This window comes from Callionymus lyra, chromosome 18, assembly GCF_982586985.1.
Source record: "Callionymus lyra chromosome 18, fCalLyr1.hap1.1, whole genome shotgun sequence".
Classification (NCBI taxonomy): Eukaryota; Metazoa; Chordata; class Actinopteri; order Syngnathiformes; family Callionymidae; genus Callionymus; species Callionymus lyra.
The window spans coordinates 15071935-15091587 of record NC_141835.1 but is presented as its reverse complement, the minus strand read 5'-3'; the positions used below and the strand labels follow the sequence as shown (position 1 = coordinate 15091587).

Below are 19653 nucleotides of genomic sequence, written 5' to 3'. Positions count from 1 at the left end.
TGCAGGACTCGTTCATGGATTGAATTACGGATTAGCAGTCCCAGTTGCCAGGCAACGGCCTGGGAGGAGGACAGGCACAAGATCTGCGCTCTGATTGGCTGCTGAGACGACAGCACTGCCATCAGAACCAGATAGGTGACACTGGAGATCACAGAGTAGTTTAGCTTTTGATGAACACTTTGATGATGCAAAATGAGAAAACTGAGAGGAGTGAACAGATGACAGTAAAATCTCGGGAAAAGATCTTAGAGTGGATTTACCTTCACAAGTTTAAATAATGTTCTCATCTTACTTTGGGAATAAATATAACATTAAACAGAAAAGTTTACTTTTTTTTTTTTTCAATGTGTGCTAACATTTAAAGACTACAATTACCCAAACCAAGGAGGTTATGTAACATTTATCTGATGAACAGATTTCAAATCAATTTTTAGAGAATCTTGATCATCTGAATCCACAAATAGTTTGAAGGTTTTGTAGGTAAGTCATTAAGTAAGTAATTAAAAACAAGTAATTTTACACATTATGCACATGCTTAAAAGGTTAAGATAACAAAGAGACAAACACAGCCTGCACAAATAAAAATGTCTTAAGATGTAAGATTTTTGATGGACTCAGTAAATCCATCAAAAATACAGAGAGAGAGGAAGATCGTTCCAAAGCTTAGGAGCAACAGCCCGGATGTATTTCTCTCCTCTGGTCCGGAAGCGTGTTCGGGAACCATCAGCAGGTTCTGATCCACAGACCTAAGAGTTCGAGCTGGGGTTTAAGGCTGGATCAGCTCACTAATGGAAGGAAGAACCTGAACATGAATAGCTCTGAAAGTAAGAACCAGAATTTTAAAATTGATCCTGAAAGAAATTGGCAGCCAGGGAAGAGTTTTAAGGATCAGTGAAATGTGAGTTCTTCTACTAGAGCGGGTCAGAATTCTTGCTGCAGGCAAGAGACAGCTCCTTCTTGCTTAGACACGAAAATAAACTGTTACTATAGTCTAAACGAGAAGACACAAACGCATGGATTATAAGATTCAGCTCATGTTGCGACACCATTTTCCTAAATTTAGTTTAGTTTAGAGTGAAATCCGTAACACTACTGCCACCTGTTGTCTAATTGATCTTATGGCAATAGGCCTTTGATGGAGGTCTGAGTGCTTTTCTAGTGTTACTCAGCTTCTCAGTAATAGTAAGATTGAATACTAGCAATAACTATTTATCAAAGAGAAAACAGCCTAAAGAATTCAGTAAATCATGTGAGACTTTATTTTTACCAAGTGGTATTAATTGATTTATTGTTAAAGGAAAAGTTTGCCCTCATTTTGTGGGAACATCATTAGCATAAACATACATTTATTTAAAAAAAAAATGTTTATATATATGTATATATATATATATAATTTCCACTCATGGAAAGCTCACTTTATTTTGAAACGCCTAAAATGAGTTGGAATGGCTGTATCGAGTTTGCGAAGATGTAACTTGTACAAATAGCCACTAGGGGGAGACCTCGCGTCGTCGCCGGCACTCATGGGTACGTCACTGGTTCAGTTGTTCCTGCAGACAAAGAGGATGTGAGAAAGAAACAGTTTGAGGAAGTTGGTGTAGAATACAGAGCGTGAGAGTTGCTTTAATAAGTGGAGAACAAGTATGGTTGTTGATATTGACAAAATGTTTCCAAGAAAGAACAGGAAAGTTACTCTGATTCACTTGTGAATTTTGATTTTGTTCAATCATTTGACCACTGTTATAGAATCTCCTCTTCTTTGTGTACTTTTACACCTTATGTCTTATTGGGGTGTGGAGCAGCAGTCCACCCCAGCTACTTGGGACAAAAGGCCTGCAAAAACCCTTAACAAAACTCAAGTACATCTAAGACAGTATACGCAACAAAATACAAAATGTATATAATCTTTATGAATCCTCTGTTGAAATGATCTTCCCTTTTCCCAGCATCACATTTACGCCACCAAACTCCCTTTGTCTGCTGCTTGACACCAAGAAGGGGTTAACAGGACGTGGAGACGGTTGGGGCCACACCTACCCAGCTCATTTAAATAACGCCGACATTTGGCGCGAAGCTCACAGAAGCCGGCCTTTCTTCCTGCCGGCTGTGACGCCACTCCCCTCCCTCCCTCCCCCCTGCACCCTGGAGTGGCGGGAAAACAGACAGACACGGTGGGTGGAGATTACCGGGCAGACTGGGCCAGCGTTGGTTAGACTCAAGGAGCTTATCTACCGTGTACCCGATGTCGCCCGTGTTGCCCGGGAAACAGGTCTGACAACATTAGAAAGGAGCCGAAGCTTAGCAAGGCGGCGCGCAACACCTAGTTTCGCGCGCTGGACTGTTTCCGAGGCGCTTTTTCCGAGGCAAGCTGTGGGAGGGGACAAAGGCCGGTACGAGTATAGTGGGCTAGAACAAAGAGGGGAGCAGCATGAACTACCCCCTACCCCTTACCAAGGCCCCACCCCCTCAAAACATTGCCTCGGGCTGGAAGCAAGACCAGGGACTATTAAAACCTTAATCAGCCCTTCAAAGAAAGCACTCAGGTCTGCTCGCCACCTGATTCTTTGTCCTTCTTTAAATCGTGATATGAACCTGAGGTCCAAAAGAAACAAAGAGGCCTGCATTGGATACACACCTAGGATACCTGGTCCAACAACAGGCGATCCCAGATGTACTTATTTGATTGGCAAATTAAGGGGAGTATGCCCTGAACGTCTAGATAAATATTCCAACGTTCTAAAGGGTTTTACACTAGAGAAAAAAAAAGTCTTATGGGAATAATACTTGACTGAACAAAGAAAACATCTTTGTCCAATGATCACTACATAAAGTCAGGAAAACCAAATTCAAGGCCTATATGTAGTGTCGAAAAGCATAAAAATACAAGGCATGTTGCACGGACTTCGATACAAGTGCCGTCTCTGTTGTTCGGCCGTTTGCTACTCATTATAATGAAAGAGTAGACAAAGATGCCGTACCGCAAATAAGACCCTATCCTTGCAGTTTCCTGGAACAACCATTTTCACCATCAAACGCTAAAAGCTGAGGTTTGAAAATAATTCTCACTGTTGTGGTGCATTATGTGAGTTTTTTTTTTTGCCTGGACAAAATTTAGACAGAACTCACATCATTTCCAGCATCTTGAGCCGTACTGTAAAATATTGTAATGCAGCTGATAGAGAAGATAAAATAAACCACTCAAAAGTTTGTTTATGTTCGGCTCTTGACAGAAACAGGCTTTGACCCGGGACAGAGTCCATAGTGCGATAGGGCCCAAATGACCTAACAAACATAGTTGTTTTTCTTTTAACAGAACTTCAATTAAAACGAGAGCTTTTTTTTGTTAGCATAATTTAACTCATGGTAGCTTGAGCCCGGATCACTGGGTCCATTTGGGAGGAAGGTAAGCCTGTTTTTTTTGGAGTGAGTGAACGGTATTTGCTAGAGTGGCACACCAGAAGCAGCTACTATCTCTGGTGTCGGAGCCTAATTGAATTTGTTTTATTGGTTTTGAGGAAAGGTGACGGCTTCAGCCGGTCTTAAGTGGCTCTTTGCTGACTGTGCGCCGGAGTCGTTTATGAAATTCAGCCCAGCCAAAAAAAGAGCGGTGGTCCCTCTTACTTCCTGCCTCCATTGGGCTCGAACACAAAAACAGGAAGTCTGTGCTGCTAGCTGTGTGTTTCCTTGTTACAACAGCTGTCTGTCTGTTTCACACACAGAGCGGTCCAGTGGTGAGGAGGGAAGCTGGGCACTGATTGTTACATAAGTTCCAACAGTGGTAGTCACTCAGACCCCAAACACAACAGCAGGCACATTCAGCCGCCGGCAGAAAGGAAAGAATTGTCTCATTTCAGCACAAAGAAACATTCATCTACAGATAATTGTTGGCCTGATAAGAATCGCTACATGCTGTAGTTTAGGATTTTACTGCATTTTTATGCAAATACAATCGTCACGTACTCTCTAAATTCAGTAAATTGGCTTTTGATGTGCGGAGGGGTAGGGGGGTGCCGATTGGAGGGGCCTCACCGAGGGGGAGACAAAGAAGACAAGCGCACAAAGTAGCACGCTAGAGGGGGATACAGCGGCAACGGGGCAACATAGATGCCCGGAGGGGGGCTTTTCATAGGGGGCTGGGGTTCTCTCTGTGGGCTTGGGAGTGGGGGGTCAATGGAAATGGATTCAAAAGATGCAGCAAGTGTCCCAACTTCAACCGAAGCAACCTGACACCACTGAGAATAACAATGGAACATCTGCGGGCTGACAAAGCACCAGTGGCCGAGTGTTAAACTGCTACTTACTAATTTATATCTTCAGTAAACCGACAACCAGATGCACATCATTGTATTGTAGTATTGTAGTACTTCTGCTTGACTACACAGCTGACCAGAGAACTGCCCTTATACATGGTATCAATCTAAATATCTATCTATTAAACCCTTAAAACAAGTATTTGGAGTATTCATGATGTATCACTTTGATTAGCAAGAATTAAATGTTAAAGTAAAGCAGGGTTTTAAAGAGTTAAGGATTGGTTCTTAAACAGTGTCATGATGTGTGAGCGTTCTCCTTTGCTGTGTCTCAAATCGCATACTAATCTTAGTATGCTAGAAGTTAGTATGCATCAGTTTAGTATGCATACTAACTAGTACGCAAATTCTCCGCAGATAGTATGTCTCAAATCAAACCCTGAAGCTACACACTAACCGGATATCACATGACAGCTTCTTCTTCTACTTCTATTTAACGATGTTTCAAGCAGCTGTTTGAACGCTATCGCCGACACCTGCTGGCAGCACGTATTGCAACTTTGGAAAAAGAAATAAAGAAAAAATATGAGAATCTAAATAATCGCAAGATATTTAAGCTGGTATCAGCAGCGAAGACGTGTTTATCCTCCTACTGCTGCTGAAAATACACATTTAAGTATATGCATATATATGCATTTATATATGACGTAACTTCCGTTTAAAACGTCACTAAAATGGCGGCTGTTTAGTATGGTTAGTGTCCATCGAACCATGCTAGTTTTGTGGGCGTGTTAGTATGCCAATTTAGTATGCATGGCGCACTAAATTTCGCATACTAAGAATTGAGACACACTAACGAACTAAAAGTATGCGATTTGAGACACAGCACTTGACTTGAGTTGAAGCTATCATCATGGACGCAGATGGTTTCTTTATGAACAAGGGATCAGCCTTGATTTATTAAAAGAACTCTTAAAAGGAAAAGTATGAGTTAGTCCTGGCTCACTAATCTGTCTGTCAATGACCTTGTAGTGTAAATAGCTGTACTTTTATCTTTGTCAAAACAAATAAGCCTTGTGACATTCCAACCCTTCATGCTGAACAACATCATGTAATAGCTTATGTCACCGCCCCAACACATCTGCAAGCTACACTGCATGACGTTACCTTTTTCTCTGAAAATGGTTTGACGATAATAAGTATGCAGAACAGAGAATCATTAACCTTGAACAGGTCAGTTCATAGTGGTAGAAAGCAGAGAGGAGTCTCACTAGGTTGCTCAGTCAGGTTTCACATTCAAAGAATATTCTAAAACTGACAATATTAAATCAGTGATCCAAACTGTAAATGAAACAAGAGCCTCCGCTGTTGGAATATGGGACTTCTACTACGAGAGCTAGGAGAACCTATCCTCAACAAGCTATTTTAAAAGTATGTTATGTGGCGGCCACACTAGTAGCCCTTTTCTACCAGCTCTTCTGGTAGCCCTACTCAACATAACTCGTCTCAATTGTAACTGGTTTGTGTTGTGTTTCCACCGAAGCAGACTATATTTAGTACCTGCACTGCTCTGGTTCCAAGCAAGCCAAGCCAGGCCAACTGCCGGCACCCGATTAGTTGAGAGTGATGTCACTGAAGAGTCAGCAGCGCAACTCCCAACACAAGAAACAAACCAGAAATTAAAAGAAAACTTAGTAGTAGTAGAATACATTGCCCTGAAAAGTACTTCCGTGGTACTTTTTGTGTCCAATAAGTACACCATTGCCTCCAATTTTGCCGGTTCTAAGTTATGATGGCCCACCAGCCACGTGTAGGTAGCAGGGCTAGTGGAAACACAACACAACAAGGTAGTAAGGTAAGTTTTGAAATATGACAATATTTAAACAGTGGTTTAAATTGATTGTAAAATAAAAGCCTCAGCTGTTGCATTATGGGACTATGAGAGCTTGGAGTGCTTATCTTTGGTGAGACATTGAATAATGCAAAAAATAGTAATAACATATTTTTTATTAATTAATTGTGAAAGAGTAAAAAGGGTTAGATAGGACTTCACGATTTTATGCAAAGTGTGTTGAAATAAATTGGAGGAAATACTGACTGTATTACTGGCTTAAGCTAGGCCTTGAAAACAATTTTTGCTTTGAACCCCAGATGACACAAGTGTGGCCACAAAAGACCTTAACAGAGGCTACATTTACCACTAACTCACAGCCACCGCCAGCTGTTGTCACTGCAGATTGGGAGTAGTGGGTTGCCAGGGTGAGGGTAACACGGTACAGTCAAGCTTTTCTCCCCTTCTACCCCCCCCCCCCCCCCCACCCCCCGAGCTTATCCATTAACCATGTTACATGACCGGTCAGAGCCTCGCCTCTAAGATAAGGTACCCTTAAAGAAGCATTAAGATAGCTAGCAATATGAAATCTTAAAAGACGTGTTTTTCAGAGTTGGTCACAGGTGTGTCTTGGGCAACAGGTCAGAGAGTTTACAGGACGCGCAGCATGACGCCGACAAGACCTTCTGACGGGTTCATTATCATCAGAGTGGTTGTGTGTTGGGCCCAGATGGCTGCGCAGTGTTTGCACTAACGGGATTAGGATTAGGTCCAGATTAGACGGGCAAGTTGAAAGGCCAGCACCAGTGACATGGCATGGCTGCGATTCTTACTCGGCCCAAATTACCTCAGCTACTACTGGCACATAAACTATCTGAGCAGGATGGAGGCCCTGGTCAGACGCTTTTGGAATCTGGAACCCTCAGCCTTGAGAGTGATATTAATAGTGGAAAATATTTATCTTTTCTTATCTTATCAATTACTTCCCAAAGAGTCCCCAAAAACATTCTCCAGTACGATCAACTATTCCCACCATCTGGTTGAACATTTTGAAAGAACCATTTTTCCTCTTTATACAGACAAAAAGTATTGCTCAAGCATTTCATAATTTTCCCTGCATCCCGTGTCATTACTAAACTTCCACATTCACTATCGAAATTACCACAGTCGTGTGGATTAATGCACTGAGAATCTTTTGAAATGTGATAAAAAAAAAGTCAATTTCCATGACAGCATATTCATGGTGAGTCACAACAGTGTCAGATCTGGTGTGTACTTGGCTCTGATTTCAAGCAAAACAGTCAGCTGGAGTCTCCAGAAAAAAAAAGAGGGGGAACATATACAGGCTGTTCTGACTGAATCATGGCTCTTATGTAACACTGGCCTTAGGATGGGGCGGCACACAAACACACACACACACATAAAACTGACCTGAATTAGTAAGACAACTCTATGAGTCGAAGACAGGGTTATTTTTTAGCTAAACTCAAGACTGAGAGACGTGAAGGTGACAGGAAGTGAAAGCTGAAACATTAACCCCTTAAATATAGCTCCTTATTGTTTGTTCGCCTCCACGAGTCCCATGACACAATCAGGCTGGAATGTGGGTCAGTAGGCACAGAGGTGCACTGTGAGCGGGGAAAGTGACTTGTGTTTTCATGTCATCCTGGCTCTATTCCAAGCAGGAGACATCTCCCCATAAATGTGCTATCAGAAGTGACGAGTTCATTTATCGTCATGAAGTGTCCTATATCCTCTCACATGTGGGTCACAGCCTGTTGAACCATGATCCCAGTGTGTGTTCATGCTCTTTCTCCTCCTCTGCCTCTGTATAAACACGCAATGTACACATGCCATGCAAGCCAGACCAGTCGGAACACAACCGGCGAGCCTGGTGGAAACATTGCTCAATGACTGTGTGCTTCTCTTTCCTAAACTGCCGAGGTAAGAGATTTATCACAGTGGCAGCTCGCTGTTACGAAAGCTCATCTCTTTACTTTCCAGTAACTCAGCGTCACTTCATCAGTTGCTCAATCGATCCATAAAAAAATGTGTTTATATGAGTTGATTTCCTATTTTTTTCGTTATCAAGCCTCACTGGTATTTTGTACAGCTTTGCTACACAAATCCTTCTTCAGGTGTCAAGACAAAGTAGCAGCATTCAAGGCACTAGTCAAGACCACCTCAGTCGAGACCAGAGAGTGTTGAGCCAAAGACAGTCCAAGTTGTTTAACGTTAACATAAGGTTAACATAGGCTACGTACTCTAGCTATGTATGGCTACCTCCCAACCCACTCACACCCCTTGCTTGTATTTTGTAAAACAGATTTAGAAACTGATTTAATTGAAAGTTAAGACCCTTCGTTCTTTCTTTTGCACCTGGTAAAGGAAGAGGGAAAGAACCACTGATGTTAAAAATGCAGTGAATGTGTTGATTTATGTGTCTCTTAAATAGTTCTTGGACCTCTATTGTACCTGTCAGTACGTGTCTGTTTGTACAAAACTATCTTTTAATAAAGATAAGGAAATTGAAAATTGTTGTTCTCAAGCTAAATTCTTGTTTACCATAACCACGCCCACTATGCAGTAATTGGTGAAACGTTGGCCGTTTAGAGAAGCCCATTATTAGGAAATAATGAAAATGAAAAATGTGGTCTTATAATATGAATTATGGGGTCCCCCAACACAGTGGAGCAGTTTAATGTTTGTATTTTTAAAAAAGGCATTCAAAATAAATGATATAGATTTTGTGTTTCAGTGTTGTTTAAAAATAAACTTGACTGAAATAAACGTCATGATGCGTTGTGCTACTGTTACTTCAAAACAAAACACATTTCACAAGGTAATAATCAATAGAACAGAAATTTGACTAATTCTTTTTTTCTTTCTGTGTGGCCTGGTAACAAATGCCTCAACGGACTGGTTCCGGTCCCCGGACTGGAGGTTGAGAACCACTGATGTAAAGCACTACTCTGCAGATATATGTGTTAATACCTTAAATTCAGGCCAAGCTTTGTTTGCAGTTCCAGACGTATCAGTAGACGCACGACTCAAGACGCCCGTCGCTAAAATATGCATCAAAAATCAATGAATCAATAAACTCTAGCCTGTTCGTGTTCTTGTGTTGCATCTGTGCGGTGATGCAGTTCCACAGACAGATCGAGAGAGATCAATGAGGCCGGGCCTTTCTCCGCAAAGAGTGCAGGCAGGAAGTATAAATCTCATACGCTGCACTCCATTCAGCCAAATCATCAATTCTTCGCAGACCCACAGTCACTGCACACTTATAGTCGGCATCAGTGAAGCATCACATGTCATCCCGTCATACGTCCAGCAGGACAACGAGGAACAAAACCCTCCTTATTATGCATAATGTTTTTGATTATTGAATTATGACAACTTTTTTACCGCTAAGGTGCTACTGTTGACCAAGACCTCATTGATATGTTAACCTGATTAAATGAAGGTATTTATGAGTGATCACCTCATTGATGAATCTATAACCAGCAGACGAAATAGGAATAGAACTCCATCTTTGTTTCTGAAGGCTAGCATTTGTTGAACATAACGAGGTGTAGTGTAATCAAGTATAAAATTGGATGAATTAAATAAATAATTATCAATTTATATTATATTATTTTTATTAATTATAATTCTTTTTAAATCCCTTTGCGTTATTTGTTCTTTTTATTTGACCTTTGTTCTTGTTTTTATGAAACTATCTTCTAAAGTGAACTAAAAACCCAAATTCCCCATCCATCCATCCATCCATCCATCCATTCATCCAACCGTCCATCCATCCATCCATCCATCCATCCATCCATCCATCCATCCATCCATCCATCCATCCATCCATCCATCCATCCATCCATCCATCCATCCATCCATCCATCCATCCATCCATCCATCCATCCATCCATCCATCCATCCATCCATCCATCCATCCATCCATCCATCCATCCATCCATCCATCCATCCATCCATCCATCCATCCATCCCTCCATCCATCCTTAAACAATTTCCCGAAGGAGACCTCCTGAGGGATCAATAAAGTTCTACCTACCTACCATCAGTCTATCTATCTAAATATACACAAGATAAAACGAGATGAATGGATACAATTGTGAATGAAATGAAAAAGACAAAATAACAACATCAGAGTGGGTTATGACGAAGGATGGAATTCATTTCTATCAATGAAATAATGAAGTAAGCTGGTTTTGGCCCCCGGGGCCGTGAGTTGTACCTAATTGTTACAAGTGTCAAACTTTAGGCCCCAATCTCATCGTAGGGTTTTTTTTGCGACGTTGTAAATGCCATTAACACGTCTGAAACGACATTTCTTTTCCAATTTGTCTTGCAAAAATCGCCTCGAAAATCGGACTTTTCTGCTGATCCAATAAACAAATCACCAGAATAGTTCCTTATCTAACATCAAACTTCCCATTTTCTCCAAAGGGTCAATTCCGTGAACGACCAATTTAGTTCATTTCTATTTCTATTTTTACATTCCACGAAGATATGTTGTTTTATTGTCATTTAACAGACTCATACTTGGAGTTTTTCCGCATGAACCCTATAAAAAGACATCGTAACAAAAGAACACTTCTTCCTCGACTTCATGCTGTGAGTGAATCACATGACAAACCATTTTGCACAAACTTTCACACTAGTTGTGTGTTGGTTTTTATTCTTGGATTCCCGGCCAAGATAATGAATGAGATCATTGTTTCTCATTTATGTGCCTGCAACGGGATGGTAGACACCGGGGGTGTCAAACTCAATCACACATGGGGCCAAAATCCTTAAGCTGTCTTAAGTCCTGCGCCGAACAAAATGTATGTTAACTGGAGCTAGTATTAGTGTTGTTAATTACATTAACATTACATTATTATTGGAAGTCTTTGTATTATTGTTGACAACATTAATGTTCTTTGACTTATGTTGACCATTGGTATCTTTGTAGAGTCACATTAAATGACCTGGAATGTCATGAGTCTGACACTAGAGCTTAACGTAAACAGAATGTAGAGGTAGTCAGCCAAAAGTGGAAATGGTATTTTTAAGGCACGATTAAAGTAATACGCAGATGTTAAAGGGAGAGCACGTACGGAAGATAGAGTGCGGCCGGAAGAAAATTCTATGCAAGTGTGTAAAAGTGAGCACTCCCTCTGTGTGTGCGAGACTTCAACCTGCAAGGAGAAAAAAATCAGGTCCGGCGGGTTTATCGTATAAAACCGGTCGAGCAGAGTACCCTCCAGGACAAAGAGATCCATTTACTTTTTGTTTCCTTCAGGAAGAAACCTTCCTGCTTTTTTATTGTGAGTCGGGGTGTGTCCCAACCGACTTCTGTTTGTGGTAAACATTAGCTTCACGCCACACATCTGTCCGGGACAATCGCTTAACTCCAGATCGACAAAAGCGCGAGTGAGAAGGTTGGTAGTTTAGAAGCAACAGATGGTGACTGCACATGTCAGTTGGACGTATTTATCTTGAGTGGTTCTGTTGGCAGAAAGCAGAGAAAAAAGTTGACAATACTAGCTGGTAAAACTGCCAACGCTAGTCCAGCTGCTGCTCAGAGGAGATGTTGGGTAATGTGCAGACACCGCAGAGGAATGTTCTGTCAGCTGCTCTTTTATCTATTCCAACTCTGATTCTGTTCAACTCCCAGAGGTGCCGTCTTGAAAAAATTCTCAGCTGTCTGCAGCAGCGGTGGATGAGGACAAAGGAGCAGTGTCGCTGCCCCCAGACACTCTTTGAGCACTTCAATTAACGCAGTTGAACCTGTGAGGAAGCCTGAACCTGCTCGAAGTCGTGAGCTCAGCACGACCCTGGACACGTCACAAAGCGCTTCCAAACAATACTCAGTTCAAATATATGCTTAACAAGACCAAGACAAAATAGAGACAAACTCAACAGCCCCAAGAAAATTAAGAAAAAGCCTTAAGTCTTAAGATGCTTCTTGAAGGAGTCAGTAGACTCCATCAAACGCTTTGTTCCAAAGCTTAGGAGCAACAGCCTAGATAGATTCCTCTCTTCTGGTCCAGAAGCGTGTTCAGGAACCATCAGTAGATTCTGATCCACAGACCTCAGAGCCCGAGCTGGGGTGTGAGTCTGGATCAGATCACTGATGTAAGGAGGAGCCTGACCATGAATAGCTCTGAAAGTAAGAACCAGAATTTAAAAATTGACCCTGAAAAACTCTGGCAGCCAGTGAAGAGTTTTAAGGATTAGGAATATGTGAGTTCTTCTACTAGAGCGGGTCAGAATTCTCGCTGCAGAGTTTTGTATTAACTGCAGGCGAGACAGCTCCTTCTTGTTAGGCATGAAAATAAACTGTTACACTAATCTAAACCAGAAGACACAATCTTCAAACGGTATAGTGTTATGAGGTGTTAAATTCAACTTTGACTGCAGCTAGTCAACCCTGGTGGCCACTAGCTAAGCTAAGTATAGTAGCAAGGATTTATGTATTAAAGTAGAAAAATAGATTACCAGTTCCTACCATTATTGTTTTGCATTAATATAACTTAACCATTTTACTATTGTAAAGAGCAGATACAACTTATTGGAACTAGCCTGCCTGAGACCTGGGCTCCTGCAAGGGTTTGAGTGATGTCATCTGCTGTTTGTGATGTCACTCTAAGAAACCGTGTCTTTAGTATTATCGTTACAGGGTGGCATGTAAAACGGCACAATGATTATTGTGATTTTTATTATTATTTTAATTTCAAAACTGAACACAAACTGACTAAACTTTCTTAAACAGGAAGTACGACTCTATTGATTATGTCTTCCAACGTGCATAATTTGAATGACGATAGAATAAAAATCTGTTTAAACAAACAACAATAACAACGAATGACTAAAAAGTGTTGATTTTGTATTTAGAATGGGATTTTAAGCACTTTTCTCTTGGGTCCAAAAACAAACATTCAGGTTTGCAACCGTTGCAACATGTTTTCGGACCTTGAATTAAACATGAGGCTTGCATCATAAAATGCAAAAACCCTCTGACCCCAGGGGCGGCTGGAAGAAGGGCAGTTTAACAACAGGGTCAACCTGTGCCCAAAAAATGTTTATCTATGTATTTATACAAGCGTCTGATTTAGAGGAAGACTTTGCGATTTTAAACACCAAAATCAATCATCGTGTGCTATTTAAACACAACCTCTCACTGTTTGACTTTGTAAACGTTAGGTGTCAGAAACCTGACGGACTCGTCTCAAGTTCAACGTCTGCTGCATTGTGCAACGAGGAAGTCCGTTACTAAACTCAACTGGGAGCGTGGCCATGGTTTTATATGGTTAAAAACAAATGACCCAATAAAATAAGTTGAAACGTTACGAGCTAATGGCAGCGGTAGAAACGTGAAATCATTGATAATGGAGACGAATGGAGACGAATGGAGACAAAGAAGTGCGAGCAGGTGACAAAGGTGAAGTGTGAGACGGTTGGAGAAGAGGGTGTGTCCGACTCGCCTGTCAGGCCGAACTTGAACAAAAACGCTTGTTGGCGCTCATTATTATAATCAACTGTAACTGTAGCTTGTATCTGCGAGAGACCAGATCGGTTGTTACATGAGTTGAATTCCACAAGAGGTGTTGTCGGTTTTAGCAGGTCTGGTCGGGGAAAGAAGCCGCAGTGACCGGAGCTACAAATTCCACATGGACACTGAAGTGAAACAGAGAATCTCTCGTCGACGAGAGATTTCTTCAGTCGGGTTCTAAACTAGCGTTCGTAGTCTCCCTCAGAATGTGGAAACAGTTTTTTTTTATTGCTAGTCAATGAACTATTTACTTACAATGAATGAATCATTGATTAGCCAATAACTCATTAACTAATACGTTGGTTATGAAATGCAAGCGCTACAAACATGTAACTAGAAAAGCACTCAGGGAGCACAGACCTCTAAATACACGTTCTACAAGATCTTTTTTAGCATTTTAAACACACACGAAAGCATCATTTGAGATCAGCTTAAGCATCAGCATCTTATCAAAAGTACTCTGTAGACACTGCAGTGACAAAGTTCGATTTCTTTTCATATCATATGAGACTGATTTGACCTGCACTGCACTGAGTGACAATTAATTTAAATGTATTGAATGACAGAAAAATCCCTATTACAAGTGTGGATTATATTTTGGGCGATCCTGGAGCTGGTTCCTTGGTGAGATCATGCAAGTATTTTATTTTCAACCGTGGCATCACGTCATACTCCGTATAGAGACATTATTAAAATATGAATTTTATGTCTTCTTTTCCTCATTATTGATATAAACCGCTCACAAATTTGTTTAAAAAAAAAAAAGAAATCTGCATTAAGACCTACAGTGTGAATGTAGCCTAAGATGCATTCCAGAACATTCTTACACAACACACAAAGTAAAATGTAAGCCTTCTTTATAAAAAATTGTTTAAAAAAAAAATCCTTTTTCGGCTTTTTTGCTAGTTGATGAAGTGAAACAATCAAATAACCTCTTTCCCAAATAAACGTATAGTAGAAGATTTGACTGTACTTTAAAAAAAAAAAATTCTAAGCTTTATCTAGCCATCAAATCCCTTCAACATCAGTTTTACTCCTATTGTACGTCTCAGTTGAAATGTTTAAAATGGATCAAAACAAAAACTCAGGACTACAATCATCTTGTTGAATGCAGGAACAGTTGAATAAGTGTGTTGCAGTGCGACATGGAACGTATAGAGTGAGTGGTGGATGTGTTTCTATTAGAGACAAACTATTAAAAATAAGCATTGTAGCCCCTTTTCTACACCGAATATGGAAAGAAAATATGAGTTCAACTAAAAAACAATAAAGAGTAGAAGTGTAAAAAGCACAGGTGCATTACAATCAAAAAGAAAACAAAGAAAATGTGTCTATATTAAATTATTTGGGTTTGAAATTGTGAATCGATTGTGATGATCACATTAGTTTCTGCCCATACAGTGAGTATCTTTTCAGGGCACAAGATGATCGATGCGTCTATAAATGTTGTAGAAAAGCACTTATATCACTCGTTCCGAGAACATGCAGCCCCCTTCCCTGGAACTCTGGGACCGTTCTAAAGATACCGACTGCGGTGCATGCATGTGTGTGTGTGTGTGTGTGTGGGAGTGTAACCTAGTTCAGAGCACATCAGGTGGCCAGCATGCAGCAGCCACTGCAGAGGGGAGGATCCTCGGCGGCCACATCCAGAGCTCTTCAAGGGCAAGTCTCAATGACGATCTGTGTCTGAGTGAGTGCGGGGCAGCAGCTGCACCCTGGCTAATGCGACACACACTGGAACGTGATACCAGGGGCGGGAAATCAAGCAGTTGGCGCCCCTCTGTCAACGATATTATCTCATTTTCAAGAGGTTTTAGATTCTCCGGGCAATTGCTCGGATTACACAGACAACGGTTTTGTCTCAAAGAAGACATTTAAGTCAAAGATCCTTATCATTTTAATCATAACGGGCTCCTTTCTAGGAAATTGTGTTTAAAAACCCCCGAAAATGTATGGAAATTTGTAGATGAATGTGTTGTGAATCAATAGGCGTCTGTTGAAATGTAATAGTGAATGTAAAATTGTCATGTTTGATATGATTGATTTAATGAACCGGTTGTAAAATAACTCATTAAATTATAATCATCCCAACATGTACCTGGGAGTGGCAACAAGATTCAACAGTAGTTGGTCGCTTCAAGCGTCATTAGAGTTCCGCCACAAGTCGCTTATAGTACAGTATGTAATCGTGCAGTGAGTAAATATTTGTAGATCTCACTGAGCCAACATGATAAACAAACATCTGGGCAACCATTTAAAAAGAGGACATACCTCTGCCAATGATCTCACATCGCAGGCGCTTTAAAAGCATTTCAATTAAAACAAATTCCATGATTAATTTTACACAGGAACTAAACTAATGCATTTAAGGAGCATATATATATGAACAATAAAACCTTGCTTGATTCAGATGGAACTTTCATGTTAATAGATGAATAAAAACAAGACAACAGTTTGTATGCAAACATGGTATCAAAATTTAATGTAGCAGTTGATATTAACATGCTTCAAAATCAGGACACAAAGTGACGTGTGGATATAAAGTACAGCAGTGCTACTTTTTTTTTTTTAATCCATTTTGGTTTTCTTAAGAAAATAGAGATTCTCGATGCCCGGGGGCACGTCATACATAGAGGAGCAGCGCTCTGAGGAAAGTCCGCGATTCCAACTCCAATAGCAGGAGTTATAAGCTCTTTTTTTTTAACATCACACCGCACTCGTTCATATGTACACAAAAAAAAGGCGTTTACACTTGATATGACACGACATCCACACACACACCCTGATGCTCACAGCAGTTTAAACCTTCCAAAGACGCCCTGGTTTATTAAATCGCAAAAAGTCATTTCATTAGAAGCCCACAGCAACATTTACATATTTACATGAGGAACGTTTTCATAGAAAAGATTTGTTTGAAAGTGACGTGTAATCTGAGGTTTGTTTCCTTTGGGAGTGCATCTGTGACTCAGGAGCGCTTCAGTTCCGTCAGTCTCCGCAAAAGTTGCTGCTTCCTCACCAGAAGCCGCTTCCTCTCCTGGAGCTGCCGCTTCTCTTTGTTGTGCAGCTTGGCGAGGTACTCTGTTGCGTGGGTCAGGATGGCCACTTTGGGGGCTTTGGACGACTGCAGACCGGGCACCTGGTCTCTCAGGGCCAGGAAGCGGGATTTCAGATCGTTTCTCCTCTTTCTCTCCAGGAAGTTGTGGTTCCTCCGGCGGTCAGTGTCCTCGGCGTCTGAGGTTTGAGGCGAGCTTGCAGGGGAGGCTGACCTCGAGCCACGCGATGCCGGACCTGAATTACCGGACCTTGAGCATATACGTTTAATCTGCAGCTCTTCCTCCTCATCATCATCATCATCATCGTCTTCATCATCATCATCATCTTCGTCATCATCATCTTCAGGTTCTAGGTCACTGTCCGGCGAGCGGGCGGCATAGTTGTGCTGCTGCCGGTGCACGGACATGTGGAAGCGTTTGGGGCAAGGGTCAGCCCGCACCCTCAGTGTCACAGGCTGCCGGACGTTCATCAACCGCATCCTGCTCTGCTTGCTCTCCACGGTGACAACGTCAATTTCCTCCTCGACGTCGTCTTCCTCGTCATCATCTGTGACATCAAAAAAAAATAACATGAGGAAGATCAGACCGGCTGCTGGGTCAAGACAGAGATCAATTTTTAACCAGGAGGAAGTAGATTCCATTGATAGGCATGCAAATCGCCGCACCCCCTCCTGGCCAGAGGACAGCAGAGTGCTTGACAAAAGCCACTAAAAGTCGGTCTTTGTCATGTAAATAGGAGAATACTTTTTTAAAAAGTATCAACAATCTGAGAGGGATTTGTCAGCAGGGAGCTCTGTAACAAGGCGTGTGTGAGTGAATGGCCAGCACTATGCGACCCCGCCCCTCTACCGCACTCTGGCAATGCAGGGATTTAAAAAAAATCGATTAAAAAAAAAAAAATCAAAAAAAAAAATCAGGGTATCTTTTGATTCCTTCTAAAAATAATCAAAAAGTGGGTTAAAGGTTGCGTGAGTGGGAAGAAATGTTTTAAAAAGTGCCTATGAACTCCCTAACCTCGCTGCACCATAGACCACAGTTATGCAACAGCAGACTCCAAATAACGTCGTTAAACCGGGTTTTTTAGAATCCAAAAAGGGGAAAAAAAAAAGAGCAGAGAATGGGGCGTGACTCCTTACCAGAAGAATCCGATCGAGACTCCGATCCGGACGACGCCGGCTTCCTGCAGCTGCTCGCCGGGTACGTGAGCACGGCTGCCGGGTCCACGCACTCTGTGGCGGCGGCTGCGGCGACGAGCGGCGCCCCGGGCGGCAGCACCCGGCTCGGTCTCACCGGCAGCTGCGGGGTCGCAGACGCGGTGGTGGTGGTGGTCTGGATCGCAGCAGCAGCAGCCGAGGGTCGCACCGGTTGTTTGATGGCGGAAAAACTACTCCACATACAGTCCCGGATGATGATGGAGCTCAGGTTCCCGAACATCTTTCCGTTGGCGGCGGCGGCGGGGACCAGCTCCCAGTCCTCGTCCGGAGCCGGGACCTTGGAGCGCCAGCTGGTGGGCTTCTCGCCCGGCCAGAGGTGCAGGGAGGAGCGGGTGGGAGACATGGGAGGGGTGGGCAGCAGTTCGAACTTTTTCCAAATGTCCTCGCTCGGGGCGGTCGATTTGTAGAAATCTCCCTCGGTGTCAAAATCGTGGAAGAAATAGTTCTGGAAACAATCGTATTCCATTGTTGAACGCTGTGAATAAATCCTTTTTTTAGTTTAAATCCACAGTGATCGGATCCTGTTGAAAGTAAAAATCACACGTTAACTTCAGCACCAGGTTTATTTAATTAACTATAATCAATTACAGCCAATTAACGCCAACGTTACATAAGTTACCATAAAGAGGAAACACTTGTAAATGTAACAGAAAAGTCATTAAGCAACACTTTTGATCGTTATCTTGCTTTTTTTTTATCTAACTATATTTTAGTAATTAAATAACTTACCTAAGAAACCGCAACAATGAAAATCCCTTTAAACGCTCGGGTGTTCAGTGGACGCAGGTCCTAAGCGTGGTTTTGTAAATAAAGGAGTGAAGAAGAAAAAAAAAAAAGTGGAAAGAAGCAGCAGATCTCTACTCGACATGCGTTAGATCCGCCCCACGGTGTGTGATGAAGCCACACAGTGCGTTTTTCGCGCCAGTGAGATATCCTGTTATAGGCGATAAAGGAGCAGGAGGAGCCTGAAGAATGTCTGCAGCGCCAGATCCGGGTATGCCCCTCATTTGCATAGACCCGCCCCGTCTGAGCCCGGTCACACATCAATATTATTGTGTCAAAGGTTGGAGTGATTTAAAAAAAACACAGGCAGACATGATGCTTAAACTCAAACTTAAAGTCATAATATGTTTTATAGAAACTGCTCACGTTTTGATATATTATTAAGAATGAGGAAAAAGTAAACGTGGTCACATTAATTCGTAATAAATTGGTCAAAAAAACGTTTTTAAATAATGTATTTGGACACCAGAGATCCCTAAATATATCTGGCCAGTGAAATCCCTCTTACGATTATGCATTTGAACTTTGTCACACTTAAATAAATGTTTGTCGAGTCGGAGTTTGACTAACATTTTGAAGCTCACAAGCAGTGAGCAAATATTTACGACAGCTTCAAGTTCATTACTAAGCAATGTTGAACTTAATGAACTTAACAATGTTACCGTTTTAATTGAAATAGTCTTTTTCTTACATTCACAAGTTATACTGCACTGATAATTAAAAATATTAATATATTTTATGGTATTGAATCTCTAAATGAGAAACTTACATTTTAAAATATATTTTTAACATCATGAGGTAATTAAACTCAATTTCTTTCTATTGCGTCTTTGTTAGTAAAATATTTCTTCTGTCTAAAACATCCCCCCCACAACAACCCCTCAGGGATCGCTGCTGCCGGCCCCTGACCTACAATTATCTTGAGCTCTGACTGTTGAAAGTGCCCTCAACCCCCAAATTAGCCAAAAGTGAT

The 19653-nt window shown here is 41.6% G+C and overlaps 1 protein-coding gene across 1 annotated transcript; it reads right to left on the bottom strand.

Moving 5' to 3' along the window:
- Window positions 1-16089: 16089 nt before the first annotated feature.
- Window positions 16090-18924, bottom strand: LOC148060638 (protein L-Myc-1b-like). Its single transcript, XM_087780272.1, has 3 exons — window positions 18627-18924; window positions 17820-18418; window positions 16090-17230 (listed from the first exon to the last, which is right to left on the bottom strand). The coding sequence occupies exons 2-3, from the start codon at window positions 18361-18363 to the stop codon at window positions 16596-16598; spliced, it is 1179 nt and encodes a 392-aa protein (XP_087636398.1). The 5' UTR covers window positions 18364-18418; window positions 18627-18924; the 3' UTR covers window positions 16090-16595.
- Between the last annotated feature and the right edge of the window lie 729 nt (window positions 18925-19653).